The sequence below is a fragment of the Elephas maximus genome, chromosome 10 (genome assembly GCF_024166365.1).
Source record: "Elephas maximus indicus isolate mEleMax1 chromosome 10, mEleMax1 primary haplotype, whole genome shotgun sequence".
Lineage (NCBI taxonomy): Eukaryota > Metazoa > Chordata > Mammalia > Proboscidea > Elephantidae > Elephas > Elephas maximus.
The window spans coordinates 89,626,490-89,640,731 of NC_064828.1; the positions used below are offsets into that span (position 1 = coordinate 89,626,490).

At 45.1% G+C, this 14,242-nt stretch overlaps 1 protein-coding gene across 1 annotated transcript in view; it reads left to right on the plus strand.

Moving 5' to 3' along the window:
- LRRC74A (leucine rich repeat containing 74A) overlaps window positions 1-14,242 on the plus strand; it is a 41,582-nt gene continuing 27,340 nt past the window's right edge. Inside the window, exons 1-4 of the mRNA XM_049897539.1 lie at window positions 1-37; window positions 1,508-1,636; window positions 10,627-10,799; window positions 13,605-13,712. Coding sequence (XP_049753496.1) covers window positions 1-37; window positions 1,508-1,636; window positions 10,627-10,799; window positions 13,605-13,712 — 447 coding nt within the window. The remainder of the gene's footprint in view (window positions 38-1,507; window positions 1,637-10,626; window positions 10,800-13,604; window positions 13,713-14,242) is intronic.

Genomic DNA, 14,242 nt, shown 5'->3' on the forward strand with positions numbered 1-14,242 from the left:
ATGGACAATGATGAACCTCTTGAATTTGAGACAAAAGGTGAAAAGGCATCCCATATCTGACCATTCAGGTCTTTCAGGCTCCCTCAGTATCACACCCAGTGATTACATGGGCCCCGAAGCCCCCATCTCTCCTCCCCTGGGACCCTCTAGAATTGGTATGAGGTGTTATATTGACCTGGGTTCAGGGCTTGGCAAGCAGGGAATAAGAGAGTTGCTTGCAGTGCTGTGTTAGAACTGGCTCCTACTGGCTCTAGCCAACTTTAATTTTCATTTTTGACATCATGTTAGCAGTTTGAAATCAGCCATGTTGGGAATATTTACACCACATAAATTGGCTAACACAACAAAATCAGGACATTTTTGGGGAGAGCCAGCTGTTAAACATTTATCAGTACTCCACTGGTTGCATGGAATTTTAAGTGTTTGACTAATGGAATATTAAGACTCAGAAAAGTATCACTTTCCTGATGGCACACAGCAGTTTGGTGGCTGAACTGCAACAAAAATGGTGGACTTCTAACTGCCAGTGATTGCTACTCCCAGCCCATGTCACACAGACCTTGTCTCACAGGCTGGGAAATAAATGTTGGGGCTGAGTCTATGGACAAGGACTAAGAAAGACACAGACTTGTATGGACTCTTCTGGAACCCCACCATCCTAGAACTTGGGTGGTCAAAACTGAGCCCACTCAAAGAGTAGGGTGGCTTCCTCCCAAACTGTCCAGGCCTGCGGATGGAGGACGAATGAGTTCTGAACCCAGTACATGACCTTCGGGAGCCCATGTCTGGTCCCAGATCAGTGACCCAGTGGTGGAAAAGCCCCCATCTGGCAGCTCAAGGGGACTGACGTGAGGGAAGCTCTGCTGTCCTCACCAACCTCCCCTCAAACAGGATTTGTATAGCAGTTAATTCCAATCCGAGGCAGATTTTGCAAGCCCGTCTTCTTCCTGGTCATAAAATAAATTTTGGATTGGAAGGAAGAGAAGCTAGGTCAAATTTTTAAGAATGAAGTTACCCCTCTTACTGCCTGGACTGCTCCCGTTCCATTTTTGTTTTACATTTGAACCAAGCCACCATCTCCCCTGTCCTTTGCCTCCCTCCCTCCAGCTCCCACCATTTGTGCCTGACAATGAGGGAGACAAGGCTTTAGGACACATCCCTTCACCAGAAAGAATAACAGCAGACCCTGACCCCACCCAAATAAGAAGCCAAAAGAGGGAGCAAGGAGCTGATCTCCGAGGTAGGCCCTAAACAACGAGTGGGGGCAGAAGCAGCAGATCTCCTGAGACCCCACGGACCATAGAGGATTCAGTGGCAAACCGCCCTATGGTAGGAAGGGAGGGCTTGCAGAACACAGTCTCCCTAGCAGGGGTTGGGGGCCCTCTGCCCAAGCCACAGAAGACTGATTCCCAGCCAGGACCTGGGACCCAGAGGAAGGACGCAGAGACGGAGGGAATCTGGTGGCAAGATGCATTCCCAGAATCAAGGAAATGAATGTTTCTTCCAGATGAGAACGAGCTTGTGCCGGCATCACAAGATAGTGATGACACACTCTACTGTGAGGCTGAAGTCCCGCTGACTGTTGAAAAAGAGAAACCAGCCCGAGAGAGTTCAGAAACAGACCTCGAGATCGAAGGTGAGGGGGTATCTAGGAGTGGTGTCAGGCTGGCCTCCTTCCTCAAAAACTGGAGGAATCTGGTTTCCTGGGAGCTGCCCTATCACTCTTTTCCTCAGTGACCATGGCCCTGCCCAGCGGGACATCCTGTAACAGGAATGTGGCCAGAAATGCCTGTGCAGAGTTTATGTCACGTCCTCCTCAAGGCTGGCCTGCCCAAGCTCACAGCCTGCCTCACTGTGTCCTCCATTAGCCTGTTGAAAGTTGAACCAATAAAGGAACAGGGATTTCTGGTTTTCTAATGTTTCCATATATGGCATCTTACGTGATCTTTGCAATGGCCCCAAGAGGTCGCCATTATCATACCCCTCTTAACTAACTTACCCACTGCCCTGGTGGCACTATGGTTACACGTTTGACTGCTAACCAAAATATCAGTGCTTTGAAGCCACCAGATGCTCCAAGGGAGAAAGATGTGGCAGTCAGCTTCCATAAACATTACATCCTTGGAAACCCTATGGAGCAGTTCTACTCTGTTCTATAGGGTCGCTATGAGTCAGAATCAATTTGACAGCAATGAGTTTGGTTTTTTTGTTTTTCTTACAGAGGTGGGAACTGAGGCTCAAAGAGAGCACGTGAGTTGCCCAATGCCACCAGGAACTTGCCAATCTCGTGGTTCACCGATCTCATGTTCACCCCACCCTGCCGATCTGCCTTCCATATTCCATATTCCAGGGGCTCTGGAGTGTTTCTGTGGACCATCTGCATCTGGGTCACTTTCCTCCACCCCCTTAGAGCTCTAGTTTCCCCTACTTGAATGCTTGGAGTCTCCCCCAGGCAAATCTAAGTGTGTCCTAGGGGCTGGCTTTGCTGGAGCAAAGACTCCATTATTGCAGACAACACTTCCACCCTCTTCTTCCTCCTAGTTCCCCCAAGGAGGGAAGTGCCAAGGAGTACATTCATGGTGCAAGGGGAGAATGATGCTGGCCATGCCTAATGCAGTCCACCTCATACTTCCCAGGCTGAGACTAGCCCAGGGGCCCTACCTCTCCTGGGTTCTTGCATCTGGGTGCTGGGCAGTGATTCAGAAGCAGCAGAGATGGGAAAGGGTCTTCTGCCAAATTAAACTGTGAAACTCATCTACATAGAGTCAACTCATAACCCTCCCCACTGTGGTCAACACACGACTTCACCTTCCTACACAGACCTACTCTCCATCCCCCTACCCATTTTCTTGATGCTTTTTCTGACTTCTTTTCCATTTCAAGATTGCCACTAATATTGCTCTTAACACCTGATTTTGCCTGGTTGGAGAAAGTGGCAATAGAAACACTGGGTGTTTTACATTAGGTTCCCCCTTCTATCTCATTCCTCCCATGCCCCCACCTAGTGGTGGCACTGTTGCAAGCTGCCTCTAAAACAGAACCATATACAAATGTATGCATATATGTGCATAGAAGGCACACGTGAGTACATGGGTGTGCATGTACAAGTGTATCTGCAGGCATATGTATATACATGTTTATATGCACTGCGTATATATTCATATATACAATAAACCACATGGGGGCACAGTTACAGATACTACCTTAACACAGCCAAACACCTTGCAGGATAAGTTTACACGGGTTGAAGTCTTGGGACCTAGTCTCATGGAATAACTTGATCAATTAGCATAACATCATTCATAAAGATAATGTTCTATATCCTAGTTTGGTGAGTTGTGCCTGGAGTCTTAAAAGCTACAAGCAGCCATCTAAGATACAACTATCAGTCTCGTCTGTAACAAAAGAGAATGAAGGAAACCGAAGACTCAAAGAAGAAACTAGTCCACAGGACTAATAGCCTGCATGAACCACGGCCTCATCTATCTAGTCTGAGATCAAAAGAACTAGACGGTGCCTGTTTACTACTACTGACTGTTCTGACCAGAGACACAATAGAAGGTCCTGGACAGAAAGGGAGAAAAATGTAGAACAAAACTCAAATTCCTGAAAAAAAAAAAAAGGCCAGACTTACTGGACTGACAGAGACTAGAGAAACCCAAAGACTAGTGCCCTAAGATACCCTTTGAACTTGGAACTGAAGCTACTTCCGGTAATTACCTTTGATCCAAATAATAGATCGGATTATAAAATAAACAATACCCCCAGTGAATACTGTGCTCCCTTAAATAATCAACTATATGAGACCAAATGGTCAACGTTTACCCTAAAACAAAAATGATAAGCAAAGGAGAGGCAGGGAAGCTAGATTAATGGAAAGAGAACAAAAGAATGAAAATAATAAGAACGTCAACACTTTATGAAAAATGTAACCAATGTCATGGAACAAGTTGCATAGAAATTGTTAAATGGAAACCTGATTTGCTATGTAAACTTTCACTTAAAACACAATAAAATATTTAATAAATAAAATATAGCCATAGTCCACTTTGGAGAGTGGCATATGGGGTTTTAAACACTAGCAAGTGGCCATCTAAGATGCATCAATTGGTCTCAACCCACCTGGAGCAAAGGAGAATGAAGAACACCAAAGACAAGGTAATTATGAGCCCAAGAGACAGAAAGGGCCACATGAACCAGAGACTCCATCAGCCTGAGACCAGAAGAACTAGATGGTGCCCGGCTACACCCAATGACTGCCCTGACAGGGAACACAACAGAGAACCCCTGAGGGAGCAGGAGAGCAGTGGGATACAGACCTCAAATTCTCATAAAAAGACCAGACTTAACGGTCTAACTGAGACTAGAAGGACCCCAGAGGTCATGGTCCCCAGACCTTCTGTTAGCCCAAGACAGAAACCATTCCCAAAGCCAACTCTTCAGACAGGTATTGGACTGAACTATGGAATAGAAAATGATACCGTGAAGAGTGAGCTTCTCGGATCCAGTAGACATATGAGACTATGTAGGCAGCTCCTGTCTGGAGAGGAGATGAGAGGGCAGAGGGGGCCAGAAGCTGGCCAAATGGACACGAAAATAGATAGCGAAAGGAAGGAGTGTGCTGTCTCATTAGAGGGAGAGCAACTAGGAGTATATAGCAAGGTGTATATAAATTTTTGTGTGAGAGACTGACGTTATTTGTAAACTTTCACTTAAAGCACAATACAAGTTAAAAATATATGTATATATGTATACATATATAACCATAGTAAATACAACTAGAAAAGGCCAAACTCTGGACACATCTGATGCCAGCATCGAACAGAGCAGTGTGAGTCCCAAGGGAAAAGCCAAGGAGTACCTGCTCTGCTTTGATGGACTAAAACCGCTAGGGACTGAATTTGATGCCAAAAACTCAAGACAACTCTCAGCAAAATAGGAATTGAAGGAAAATTCCTCGACATAATAAAGGGCATTTATACAAAACCAATAGCCAACATTATTCTCCATGAAAAGAGGCTGAAAGCATCCCCCCCGAGAAAAGGAACCAGACAAGGATGCCTTTTATCACCATTCTTACTCAACATTGTGCTAGAAGTCCCAGCTACAGCAATGAGGCAAGACAAGAAATAAAGGGCATCCAAATTGGTAAAGAAGAGGTAAAACTATTCCTATTGCAGATGTTATGAAAACCCTGTATGTAGAAAACCCCAAAGAATCTGTAGGAAAGCTACTGGAACTAATATAAGGTTTCAGCAAAGTAGCAAGATACAAGATTAACATACAAAAATCAGTTGGATTCCTCTATACCAACACAGAGAACTTCAAAAAGGAAATCAATACCATTTACAATAACTCATCAAAAAAACCCACTACCATCGAGTGAATTTTGACTTATAGTGACCATACAGGACAGAGCAGAATGGCCCCATAGGGTTTCCAAGGAGCAGATAGTGGATTCGAACTGCTAACCTTTTTGTTAGCAGCGGAATGCTTCCCAAAAAAAGATAAACTACTTAGGAAAATAATCTAACCAGGGACGTAAAAGACCTATAGAAAGAAAACTACAGAACAGTACTGCAAGAAACCAAAAGACACTTACGTAAATTCAAAAACATATCATTTTCAAGGATAGGAAGACTCAACATTGTGAAACTGTCAATACTACCCAAAGCGATCTACAAATACAATGCAATCCTGATCCAAATTCCACCAGCATTCTTTAATGAGATGGAGAAACTAATTGCTACTCTTATATGGAAAGGAAAGACGCCCTGGATAAGAAAAGTACTATTGAAGAAGAGCAAATTGGGAGGTCTTACATTACATGATCTTATATACAGCTATGGTTGTCAAAACAGCCTGGGATTGATACAACAACAGACACATAGACCAATGGAACGGAATCGAGAACCCAGACATAAATCCATCCACCTACAGGCAGCTGATATTTGACAAAGGGCCAAAGTCCATTAAATGGGGAAAAGACAGTCTCTTTAACAAATGGTGCTGGCATGACTAGATGTCAAATTAACTCAAAATGGATCAAAGATCTAAATACAAAATCTAAAGCAATAAAGATCATGGAAGAAAAAATAGGGACAGTAAGGGCCCCTAAAATAAGGCATAAATACAATACAAGCCATAATTAACAACACCCAAACACCAGAAGACAAACATGATAACTGGGAGCTCCTAAAAGTTAAACACTTTCGGTCATCAAAAGGCTTCACCAAAAGAGTAAAAAGAGAACCTATAGACTGGAAAAAAAAAATTTGGCTATGACATATCTAACAAGGGTCTAATCTATAAAATCTATAAAATATTTCAAAAACAAAAAAACAACCCAATTTAAAAAATGTCTTCACCAAAGAAGACATCCAGGAAGCTAACAGACACATGAGGAAGTGCTAAAATCTATAAAATACTTCAGCACTTCAACAACAAAAAAACAAATAATCCAATTAAAAAATGGGCGAAGACACTTCACCAAAGAAGACATTCAGGCAGCTAACAGACACATGAAAAATTGCTTGAGATCATTAAAATTAGAGAAATGTAAATCAAAACCACAACGAGATACTATCTCACCCTGACATTACTGGCACTATTTAAAAAAAAAAAAAACAGAAAATAACAAATGTTGGAGAGGTCGTGGGGGTATTGGAACTCTTATGCACTGCTGGTGGGAATGTAAAATGGTACAACCACTATGGAAAATGATATGTCACCTCCTTAAAAAGCTAGAAGTAGGAATACCATACAATCTAGCAATCCCACTCCTAGGAATACATCCAAGAGAAATAAGAGCTGTCACACAAATAGACATATGCACACCCATGTTCACTGCAGCATAAAGAACAATGATGAGTCCGAGAAATATCTCACAACATGGATGAATCTGGAGGGCGTTACGCTGAGTGAAATAAGACAATCACGAAAGGATAAATATTGTATTAGTCTACTTATTACACAAACTTAAATGTTTTACACATAGAATATAACTCAGTCTATGATAGTTAGGAGGGAGGGAAGGAGTGGGGAGGGAAAATCACTAACTAGATAGTAGACAAGTGTTAACTCTGGTGAAGAGAAAGACAAAACAATATAGGGGAAGTCAGTACAACTTGACTAAGGCAAAGTTATAGAAGCTTCCTAGTCACATCTAAAACACCTTGAGGGACAGAGGTACTGGGGCTGAGGGCTTGGGACCATGGTCTCGGGGGACATCTAGGGCAAATGGCATAACACAGTTCATAAAGAAAATGTTCTTAGTCCTACTTCAGTGAGTAGCATCTGCGGTCTTAACAGTGTATGAGTGGCCATCTAAGATACATCTATTGGTCCCATCATGTTCAGAGTAAAGGAAAATGAAGAAAACCAAAGACACAAAGGACTAATGGACTACATGAACCACAGCCTCCACCAGCCTGAGCCCAGGAGAACTAGATGATGTCTGGCTACCACCACCAACCACTCTGACAGGGATCACAATAGATGGTTCCGGATACAGCGGAGAAAAATGTAGAGCAAAATTCAAATTGACAAAAAAAAGGCCAGACTTACTGGTCTGACAGTGACTGGAGGAACCTCCAGACTATGGCCCCTGAACACACTGGTAACTCAGAACTGAAGCCACTCCTGAAGTCCACCTTTCTTTCAGCCAAAGATTGGACAGGCCTATAACACAAACAATAATACACATGAGGACCACGCTTCTTAGCTCAATCAAATGTATGAGACCAAATGGGTAACACCTGTCCAAAAGCACAGATGAGAAGGCGGCGGGGGCGGGGTGGACAGGAAGACTGGATGAACAGACACAAGGAACCCAGGGCGGAAAGGGGAGAATGCTGACACATTGTGGGGACTATAACCAATGTCATGAAACAATTTGTGTATATAAATGTTTGAATGAGAAACTAATTTGTGCTGTAAATTTTCACCTAAAACACAAAAAAAATTAGGTAAAAAAATTCAAGACACTGTGCTGGAACAGAAACTTGGCCTCAGCTGCTCTGGCTCCTGGCACTCCTGCAGTTGGTGCTGAGATGCTGAGCATAGGGCAGGAAGGGCTTTCTGGGAGGGCGTGAGCCTAGGTGGAAGTAGCAAGCTGGTGGTGAGGCTACAGAAGGGGGAGAAGGGAGCAGTTTGCTGGCCATTTTTCCTACACAAAAGTGGTTCCCAACCAGGGGCAGTTTTGCCCCCCAGAGGACATTAGGCAGATTGCTAGAGTCATCTACTGCGTAGAGACCAGAAAAAACAAACAAACCTGTTACCTTCAAATCGAGTCCAACTCATAGCGACCTTACGAATGCTACTAAATATCCTACAATGCACAGGACAAACCCTCACAACAGAGAATTATCCAGCCCTAATGCCAGTGGGCCAAGGTTAAGAAACCCTGTTCTACAACCAAAGAGAAGGTCACTTTGTAGCTGTGCATGCAAAAATCAGCTTCCTTGTAAGTGTGTTGTCCTTTAACCAACAAAGCTCTCATTGTCTGCCTTAGAAATGTTTGGGATGGATTGGCCAAAAGTCCTGGGATCCAAAGGAAAACAGATGCAGACATAGACCCAAGCAGGCGAGAGGAAGTCTTGCCATGGACTGGGCTTACCTAATGGGGGCGCAGCTGCTGGGCCAGCCAGGATCCAGGGAAGCCTGACTCCCAGTGACCACAAGCCAGGCTGGTCTAAAGCTGAAGGAATAAAGGCCCCAAAGAGGTTGGGATGGATTGGTGGTGTCCCCGATCTGATTCTGTTGGCTGGCTTTAGCGCAGATCAGCTGTGTATAATCTTAGGCTAGATTTGTCATGGGTAAAAGAAGGATGACAATCTTTTATATGAGGAAAAATGACACGCAAGCCTTTGAAAACAGAAAAGCCCACTTAAATGCAAGTTTGTTTGTTGTTTCCTGGTGACTTAGGGGTGTAATCAGTTTGGGAAAACTGCACAGTCTCGGGGAGTAGTCCCCACAAGACTGCCCTTACTTCAGACACCAGCCACAAGTTCAGGGGTCCCCAGGACCCCTCTCATTTCGGGCCAGCTGTCTACAAATTCCCCACAGCCATCCTCAGGTTCAATAATTCACTAGCATGACTGACAGAACTCACCGAATATGTTATATGTATAAGTACAGTTTTATTATAGAGAAAGGATGCAAATTAGAACCAGCCAAAGGAAGAGATGCATAAGGCAAGGTCTGGGAGGGGTCCAAATGCGAGCCTTTGGTCATTCTCTCCTCGTAGAGTCGCAGACAACGCTACCTCCTTCCAGCCACAATGTGTGGCAATACGCAGGGTATTGCCAACCAGGGAAGCTTACCTGAGCCTTTGCTGTCCAGAGTTTTTTACTGGGACTCAATCACATACTACCTGCATAGCTGACCTTTGTTTAACCTCCAGCCGTTCCCAAAGGTTCTGGCTAATATCTTTAGTCTCCAGTTCCTCCGGAGGTCAGAACTGATACGGCATGTCCTAAAGCCCCATCATAAATCACATTGTTAGACTTTCCATTGGCCAAAGCCCCCAGTCAACAAAGACGATCCTATCAGATAGGACACTCCAGGGGCCTAGAGATCACCTCCCAGTGGCCGAAGGCAAAGCCAGACCTCTCTTTGCTGTTGTTGTGGTTAGGTGCCATTGAGTCGATTCTGATTCATAGCAACCCTATAGGACAGAGTAGAACTACCGCATAGGGTTTCCAAGGAGCGGCTGATGGATCTCAACTGTCAACCTTTCGGTTAGCAGCTGAACATCTAACCAGTGATGCCACCAGGTCTCCTGACGGTTTGTGCTACCAGGGGTGTCAGGAATAAAGCTTTACTAAACATTTAGAGAGGAAGTACCAACTAGAAGCCCAAGTAGGACAGAGAGGGCTTCTTAAGATACAAATCATTGCAAGATGGAAATACCCCCTGTGTAGTGAAGAATTAGCTTTACCTAAAGAGAGGTCCTATCTAAATGTTTAGTAAAGCTTTATCCCTGACTCCCCTGGTACACAAATGGCTAAGCACTTGACTACTAACTGTCATGTTGGCGGTTGGAACTCACCCACAGGCACCTCAGAAGATAGGCCTGGTGATCTGCTTCTGAAAGGTCACAGCCTTGAAAACCCTATGGAGCACTTCTACTCTGCACACATGCGGTCGCTGTGAGTTGGAATCCACTAGACGGCAACTAACAGCAACAATGAAACTGAAATTGAAATGGAGACTCCCACCGCCTCAAAAACCATCTGTTTTTGTCTGGTTTGGGTCCTTGAGAGTTGACCCAAGATAGGCAAGAGGGTTGGAACTTTGCACATCCTTGATGGTCAGTCATGGGATATACCAGCCTGGGAAGGTGGCAGCATGCTATTTTCTTCTCCAAGGAAAGCTTGGGGCCTAAAACCAGGGTCCTCATCTCCTACCCAAAGGGAGACATCATTTGGGGTTTCCTGGAGTTAGAGTTTCCCTCTCCCGCCTCTGGCTGACTTCCTGGATTGGAGTTGCCCTCTAGACTTCATACCCATGGGGACAGATCCTCTGTCATCGGAGCTGGCATTCAGAAGTGGGTTCCGCCCGGGTTAGAGGGAGATGAGGCAAAGGTGGAAGAGAAATCCTACCTTACCCTGTCTTTCTTCACAGATTCTGAGAAATATTTCACCACTGGACAAAAGGAGCTGTACCTGGAGGCCTGCAAACTGGTGGGTGTAGTGCCCGTCTCCTACTTCATCCGGAACATGGAGGAGTCCTACATGAACCTCAATCACCATGGGCTGGGCCCCAAGGGTACCAAGGCGATTGCTATAGCCCTGGTGGTGAGCATGCCATGGGGACACGTGAGACTTGGAGGAGGTGGGGGGTTGACAAGGTGGTAGGTCTCCCCTCTGAAAGCTTAAATTGCAAGCTTTACACCCACCCTGCCATTGGCTTTGCTTCACTGCCAGTCGGTTTCTCCAGTAGGCATGGACTCCCCTTTAGCACCTAGGAAAGAGGCTGTTGGAGTCCCGGGACTTGGAAGTCTATACTCCTTCCTATTCAGAAAGCAAAGGCACCAGCCCATGGGCCCAGGAAAGGGGCTAGGCTGGGCTGGGCTTGGGCCTGAGTGAAAGCACATTACAAAGTATTAGCCTGGGTCTTAATTCCAAAGTTCACCTTTGCTATAAAAGGGTTCGCTAGTTCATTCGATGTATGCTTTTTAGAACGTTATAATTCTTGAAGACCACACTGTACAACAGATGGTTTTCCCACAGGAATAATGTTGTCTCTTGGGTTGGCATGGCCAAACAAGGACTTGACCTTGAACTGTTCATAGCTTTATATAATTATAATTAATGATGTGCAAAACTAACTCCCTTGACACACAACACTCAGAAATTTTAACAATTGTATATCAGCACAGCACTGTCAGTTAGGAAGGTAAAGAGAAAGTTCAATATAGCTCATTTTAGGGGCGAGGAGGGAGGGAGAAGGATATAACAACAGCATTTGTGCTTAGCACAAACCATTAAGAAGTTACATGAAATTCGAGATTGTACTATTTCTCTTGGGAAGGGGAGCAGGGAGGGAAGAGCAGAAAAAGAACAAAGCCATGGTGAAATTCACTGAGGGTTGAAATACTGATTAATAAAGTGTTTGGGACACACCATTACCTCATGAGTTTCCTGGAAAAAATAGATAATAACGACAAGGTCCTCTCAGAACTTGGACCGCTCGTTTCTTAGTAACAGCAGTGTCTGTTTTGGGGAAGTTTCTCCTCTGATTCTCTGTATCATTCATTGGACAATTAATCATTGTGACATTCTGGTGTCACAACCGAACTGTTATTTACCTTCTGTACTATTTAATTTTTTACATGTTTGTGTTTCCTTGGCTCAGATTAAATCACCCTGATAGTAAGGATCATACTTCATTCTCTTTGTATCTGTCCCTCTGGGGCCTAGCACTATGCCCTTACACATGGTGCAGCAAAGGCCCCTGGGGAGCAGAGATTCTCTGTGATCATCATCTTTTCCTCAGCAGTTAGCACAGGGGGTGACAAGTAGATAACTGGGCCATGTGTCATGAACGTGGATGGAGTTGGTGACTGGGCCTCCTGTTTCACCATGCAATGAGCTGGTCCCTAGGGTGGCTCTGGAAGTGGTAATGCAAGCTAGGTTTCTGCACACTGCTAAATAAGACCTAGACGTTTAGGCCTGTGAGGACTTGAGAGATCACCTGAGCTATTGCCCTTGCCCTTGAGCACCAGGGAACTTTGCCCAGAGAGCTGAGACCAAAAGACATTCCATGAAGCTCCTGGGTGAGCCATTCCACATTGCAGTACCATGCACTGTCACACTTTCCTTTTTCTTGGAAGGGGAAACAGCCCCTAGAGATCCTTGCCATACTTGTTACTTCACTCACTGCGTCCAAAGATTGGCCTATTCTCTGTACCTTTCTGTTCTGGGAAAAGGAAACTATTGTTAGCCACTGTGGACATGGCACCCAAGGCAAGGAAACGCTGCCTGGTCCTGCACCACCCTGTGATCAGTTGTGGATCAATGTGATCCACAGGGTTTTCACTGGCTGATTTTTGGAAGTAGGTTGCCAGGCCTTTCTTCCTAGTCGGTCTGAGTCTGGAAGCTCCACTGAAACCTGTTCAGCATGATAGCAACATACAAGCAACCACTGACAGATGGGTGGTAGCTATGCGTGAGGTACATTGGCCAGAAATTTAACCCAGGTCTCCCGCATGGAAGGCAAGAATTCTGCCACTGAACTCTCTGGATGGTGCGAACGGTTAACATGCCAGGCTGCTAACCAAAAGGTTAGAGATTCGAGTCCACCCAGGGGCATCTCAGAAGAAAGGCCTGGCAATCTACTTCTTAAAACCAACCATTGAACAACTATGGAGCACGATTTTACTCTGACACACATGGAGTTGCCCTGGGTCAGAATCACCTGGTCGGCAACTGGTTTGTGGGAAGGGGTGGGTAGAAAAAACTCTGGTTAGAGTTAATCCCAGTTCCTCCTGCTGCAACGCAAATAATTTCCTCTGCTTTCACTCCCAGTGGAAATGCAGGCTAGTTTGGATGTAACTGAAAGAGCACTGATTTAAGTCCAGCTCCTTCCCAACAGCCTTGAGACAGCTTCCTGATTAAAAAAAAAAGTGCCGGACAACTAAAATAAAGACTTCTGAAGGAAGCAGACAAAGTAATGATTTACAAACCCTCCTTGCAAGAACTTTCTGCTAAATACCCTTATTAAACGTATCACGTTTTCCTTAATCTGAAGTAGGTAATGGTTCTCTGTCCTCCTGGCTAAATAGCTCAAATTTGTCCAGTTCATCCTTGTACCTCTTTCTTTTCAGGGCTTTAATTACTTGAACGTTTCTCGTCTAAATTCCCCCAGGGAAGTGCCCAGAATAAGCACATTATTCTAGCGAGGCTCCTTGAGATGGAGCATCCTCTGTGCAAATCTCCTGTTCCTATCTACTCCTCTGGAACTCCTAGCCTGCACCTCCATCCCCTCTGATCTGAACGGGCTGTTCAAGAGAGGGGACAAGTTCTGGCCATGGCAGGGAACTGACTTAGGTCACCAACCAACTCTGTGTTTTTCTCCCCCTTCCCTTGTGGTGGCTGAAGTCCAACACGACTATTATCAGCCTGGAGCTGGGAGACAATTGTATGATGGAGGAGGGCGTCACCAGCCTGATGCAGATGCTGCATGAGAACTACTACATCCAGGAGCTGGTACTGTGCCTTCTCCGTTGCTGCTACCACCACACCTCGGGGCTCGGAACCCACTCAAGACCAGCCCAGAGGCTCCTGCCCAAGCCCACACTGGCTCCCAGGCTGTCTGCGATCCCACCGCAGGCTCCTCTCCTCTAGAAGTGGCTTTTCAGAGGAGTGCCATGTATGAGAGCTGGCCGGGGGACCACGCTCCCTGTGACCATGGAAAACCCTAAGGAACCATTTCCATCTGGGACCTTATAAGCCCCTACATAGATCATCTTACTTCTGTCTAGTTGCCTTAAAGTGAACTTTTTCAAGGAAAATAAAGGCATGATAATTTTATAAAATATTATTTGCCTATCTAAAGTACTAGGAAGGCACCCTGGTGACCTAATTGTTAAACACTCGGCTGCTAATCAAAAAGTCGGCGGTTTGAACCCGCCAGCAGCTCCGTGGGAGAAAAGATCTGGCGATTTGCTCCTGTAAAGATTATAGCCTAGGAAATCCTCTGAAAGAGTTCTATTCTGTCCTATGGGCCTGCTATAGGT